This window comes from Trichomycterus rosablanca, chromosome 9 (assembly GCF_030014385.1).
Source record: "Trichomycterus rosablanca isolate fTriRos1 chromosome 9, fTriRos1.hap1, whole genome shotgun sequence".
Taxonomy (NCBI): Eukaryota; Metazoa; Chordata; class Actinopteri; order Siluriformes; family Trichomycteridae; genus Trichomycterus; species Trichomycterus rosablanca.
The window spans coordinates 3,280,686-3,285,685 of record NC_085996.1 but is presented as its reverse complement, the minus strand read 5'-3'; the positions used below and the strand labels follow the sequence as shown (position 1 = coordinate 3,285,685).

The window sequence follows — 5,000 nt, the reverse complement described above, 5'->3', positions numbered from 1 at the left end:
TTAAACTGGACTTTAACTCCAACCACCTCCTTGTTTCTACACTCTGTCCATTTTATCAGCTCCACTTACCATATAGAAGCACTTTGCAGTTCTACAATTACTGACTGTAGTCCATCTGTTTGTCTACATGCTTTGTCAGGACCCCCACAGAGCAGGTATTATTTAGGTGGTGGATGATTCTCATGGTGACACTGACATGGTGGTGGTGTGCAGGTATGAGTGGATCAGACACAGCGGCGCTGCTGGAGTTTTAAAACACCTCACTGTCACTGCTGGACTGAGAATCGTCCACCAACCAAAAATATCCAGCCAAGAGCGCCCCGTGGGCGGCGTCCTGTGACCGCTGATGAAGGTCTAGAAGATGAGCGACTCAAACAGCAGCAATAGATGAGCGATCGTCTCTGACTTTACATCTACAAGGTGGACCGACTAGGTAGGAGTGTCTGATAGAGTGGACAGTGAGTGGACACGGTGTTTAAAAACTCCAGCAGTGCTGCTGTGTCTGATCCACTCATACCAGCACAACACACACTAACACACCACCACCATGTCAGTGTCACTGCAGTGCTGAGAATGATCCACCACCTAAATAATAGCTGCTCTGTGGGGGTCCTGACCATTGTAAAACAGGGTGAAAGCAGGTTAAAAACAAAGTGCTTCTATGTGGTCAGTGGAGCTGATAAAATGGACAGTGAGGTGGTTTTAATGTTATGGCTGATCGGTGTATATTTGTATCGATGTTTAATTTTCCGACCTGATCTCCCCATTCATTGACGACAGGCATGTTGATGTCATCAATAAAAACGGTCAGTCTCCGTCTGCCGGGGGGTCCGTATGTGCTGCCCAGCCGCTTCTCTATGTAACTCTCTACTGCCCGCTGTAATCAGAACGGCGTTAATCAGAATCAGTCATCGGTAATGGTGAGTTTTACTGCATCTCCTTCCTTTCCTTCACCTGGAACATGATCGGCTCCGTGGCGGAGGAGAAGTTCATGGATTTGAACAGATCCATCTCAGGGTTGTATTTCTTCGTGTAGGCCTTAATCATGACCGTCTTGGCAGTCCCCTGTTCACCGGTGAGGAGAACAGCCTAAGCACAACACACACACACACAAAATTTCTAATCAAGGGTCAGAGACACACAGTCCACGTGTGTTCCAGCAGTTAGATATGTGACGACCTTGCGCTGTTTTGCGATGGCCTCAATCAGGAAGCTCGTTCTGGTGTTGTCCACGTTGGGAACGAGAATGGACGTGTAGTCTGGTGCCGAGTCTGTGGGGTAGACGTACTGCACGACGTATTTACTCCAGTGATCCCAGTCACCTGAAATAAAAAAAATCCACTTTATAGGCTGCAAATAATCAGCAATAATGAGTAGGGATGTAACGATACACTACCCACGATGCGATTCACGATACGAATTTTTCCAGATTGTTTTAAACAAAATTAAATTGAAGACAAATTTTCCTTTTATTATTCTCTTTAAAAAAAAATAAAAAATACTGCATTTGTGCTTATCTTTTATTTATCTAAATAATGAAAGTCCTTTTATTTCTGAGGTAGGTGCAAACTATGCAAAACAATGCTGCACGTTTCCCTTTTTGTGTAAAAAAGCTGAAATGAAATTTTAAAACAAACCCCACATTAAATAAATACATAAATGATACAAATAAAGAAAGTATCCTCACATAAATACATTCTGAACCTGGCAACCCTGTAGTGACTTCAACCAGGCGAGGTGAATAGCACCAGCGCCCTCTGCTGCTTAAAGTCAATATCGATTCATTATACTGTACATGTAAACCGATTTGAATCGTTACACATGTGAATGGATTTTTAACTGTCTGGTGGTGCATCGTTACATCCCTAATAGTGAGGGCTCATTTTTTATTAGGCTGGACGCAGTCGTTTGTTCCCTGATCTGCTTCCGGAAGCAGAGACACGATTCCAATCACCAAAATACCCCACAGTCCCAAAAACACCAGGAATACCTGTTGCCTCCAGCTTTATTAAGTCGATGTGGTAAACTTGCCGTTCTGATTGACCATGTACTCGAACATGGTCTGGCCAGGCTCTGTCGGTGGCAGGTCAAGCTTGCTTTCATGAGAGCGAACGAACAGCTCCATCTTGTCCCGGTCATCCAGTTCCAGCAGAGCTCCCAGACTCCACATCATGCAGAACACGAAGAGGCGCTCCAGGTGCTCGCTGCTCAACGTGCCTCCAGCATCTTTAGGAGGAATCAGACCCTCCAGCAGGTTTACCGACTGGACACACACGTCAGGTGGTGAGCACCAGTACGGGTATCAGCGCAGTAAAGTAACGTAATAGTAACCGAGTAATTATTCAAGTGTAATGATCATTAATAAAGATTTAAAACTGATCTGGATGCTGATAATGAAGTACTGAAGTACTGACCACACTCTTTCATACTGCATGACTGTAGTTTACCTGCATAACGTAGTTGCACTCCAAGAGCTGCATTTTTGGCTTGAGGTTTTGTTTCATGAATATATAAGCATCTTCAAATATCTTATCATACAGGCTCATCAGGCTGTCAGCTTCCTGAGCACTGCGCTTGTTGGTCCAGCCCTGACACACACACACACACACACACACACACACTTTGATATACTGCAGCTTGAATTGTTATTAACCAGACTTATAACTGGTCACAAAAAGCTTCATTATTATTATTCCTTATTTTACTAAGCAGATGATGAGAGTGAGACCTGTTAAGGAATCCTGTTACGGAAGAATAAATATTGTACATTTATATTTTTATTTAGTTTGACTGCACTGTAACCACCAAGGGAAAACGACACATCATGTTTTATTTTATTTGAGACTTTATTTCTACAGCAGCATGGTTGCATCTTTCCCTTTTTCTCCAAATCTAATCACATCCAATTCCCCAGTTATATCTCAGAATCAGAATCAGATTTATCGGATAAACACAAGGAATTTGGTTCTGGCTGATGGTATCTCTGTAGTATAAATATCTCATATAAATATCTGCTCTACTGCTGTAAATCTCGACCCTGACTGAGGAGCACAGTACCTAACACATGCCCCCTCCGACACATGTGTAGCAGCCACTTCTTTTCACCTGCATTAGGTGGGCAGGGATCAGTATGGCGTACTGAGAGTCACGCACTGCTCTCCGCTATTCACCATCTGTGTCATGCGGTGTCTCGACCAGCCAGCAGAGGCCGCTATTGCAGCAGTACATTTACATTTTCAGTATTTCACAGACACTTTTATCCAAAGCGACTTACAGTACTGTGACAGTATACAATCTAAGCAAATGAGGGTTAAGGGCCCTGGCAACCTGGCAGTGGTGGGGCTTGAACCAGCAACCTTCTGATTACTGGTCCAGTACCTAAACGCTAGGCTACAGCTGCCTGTAATGAGGAATCCCTTCAGCCCATTAGAACTTAAGATCATAAGATCCACTTTCCCACAGAATCCTTATTTTCTTCCTACTTCTTAATACTTGCCAGTGGGTGGATTAGCAGATCTAAATTCCCTCTAGGTTTGAGTCTGTCTGTCAATGTGGTATTTCTTCTTTGCATCTAGCTTTTTTCCTGGGTGGATCTGAATCCCCCTTGACCCTGATCAGGACTAAGCAGTAAGTGAGAGTTAGCAGTTATAAATGAGAACCTGCAGAATGGGTCTCCAGCTGAGAGCGGAGGAGCTCATGAACACCATGCCCACTCTGGAGACGGTAGCGGGAGAAGCATTGTCCATGTTGTGCACCTCAAACACCAGCTTACAGCTCGGGGACATAGGGATCCGGTCACCGTTCGCCAGGGTCAGAGTTTTGTTGTCGTCCAGCACCGAGTTCAGGTTCTCGATCCAGATGGCGTCTACTGGCCCATCCAGCACAATCCAGATGTTTTCTCCTGAATAAAGAATAAATACATGATGTGCAGTGTGCAGTGCTCATTCTGAGGGAGTGAAAACATTTACAAAGCCTAAAGATAATAATTGAATAATATTAATGTCATGTTTAATACATGAGCTGCAGTTATGTGTTTGTACTGGTTTATGCTGCTACTTCAAATACAGCAAAGAATCCTGGGGGTTTTAAAGCCTGAAGTTGTTAATTTTTCTCACTTCAGACCAGAACAATGGTTCACTCTGCCCTTCAAATGGCTGATAACTTTGGAAGAGTTTTTAAAACCCAGCTCATGCTCACCCTTTTTAGTTCTGAGAGTTTTCCTCCACAGGGTGGAGAAGATCCCGTCGGTCCAGTCGTTGGTAGCGGCGTCCAGACGGCCGAACATCTGGGGCGCGGTGATGGCTTTGGGGTTCATCCTCATCTCTCTGTGAGCAGCGCCGCACTCTGTCATGGCGCGCATGAGGATGTTAATGGCGGTCGTCTTTCCGGCTCCGCTCGGGCCGAGGGTCATCAGGCCGTGACGCACCCGCGACGCCTCGTATAACTGCCGGAAACATTTACAAAACGTAAACAGGTGATTATAGTGTAGTCATGATCATCGGTTCTGGTTTCACTGATGTAATGGAACTGACTGTGGGGTGAGTTAGATGCTTGTTATTAGTAGTTAATGCATATAGAGGCGGTATATTTATTTATGGGCGCTTGGGTGGCCACTATGCCAGGATCCAGGGTTCAAATCCCTAGTGGTGCACACAGACTTTACTGGCAATGTCTGGGGGTAAACAAGGCCCTGGCATCCTCACACACATATACACACACACACATATACAGTATATATATATATATATATATACTGTACATACACACATACATCCTCACACACATATACACACACACACACATATACAGTATATATATATATATATATACTGTACATACACACATACACACACACATACATACACACATACATACACACACACATATACACACACACACATATACAGTATATATATATATATTAGGGCTGTCAAACGATTAAAATTTTTAATCGCGATTAATCTCAGAATTTCATATAGTTAATCGCGATTAATCGCATT

At 43.9% G+C, this 5,000-nt stretch overlaps 1 protein-coding gene across 1 annotated transcript in view; it reads right to left on the bottom strand.

Moving 5' to 3' along the window:
* LOC134320315 (dynein axonemal heavy chain 8-like) overlaps positions 1-4,442 on the bottom strand; it is a 24,647-nt gene extending 20,205 nt beyond the window's left edge. The window contains exons 1-7 of the mRNA XM_063001673.1: positions 4,198-4,442; positions 3,660-3,901; positions 2,448-2,588; positions 2,032-2,263; positions 1,180-1,322; positions 955-1,089; positions 755-877 (exon numbers count right to left, since the gene is read on the bottom strand). Of these exons, the coding sequence (XP_062857743.1) occupies positions 755-877; positions 955-1,089; positions 1,180-1,322; positions 2,032-2,263; positions 2,448-2,588; positions 3,660-3,901; positions 4,198-4,411 (1,230 nt within the window). The 5' untranslated portion in view covers positions 4,412-4,442. The remainder of the gene's footprint in view (positions 1-754; positions 878-954; positions 1,090-1,179; positions 1,323-2,031; positions 2,264-2,447; positions 2,589-3,659; positions 3,902-4,197) is intronic.
* Positions 4,443-5,000: the final 558 nt, after the last annotated feature.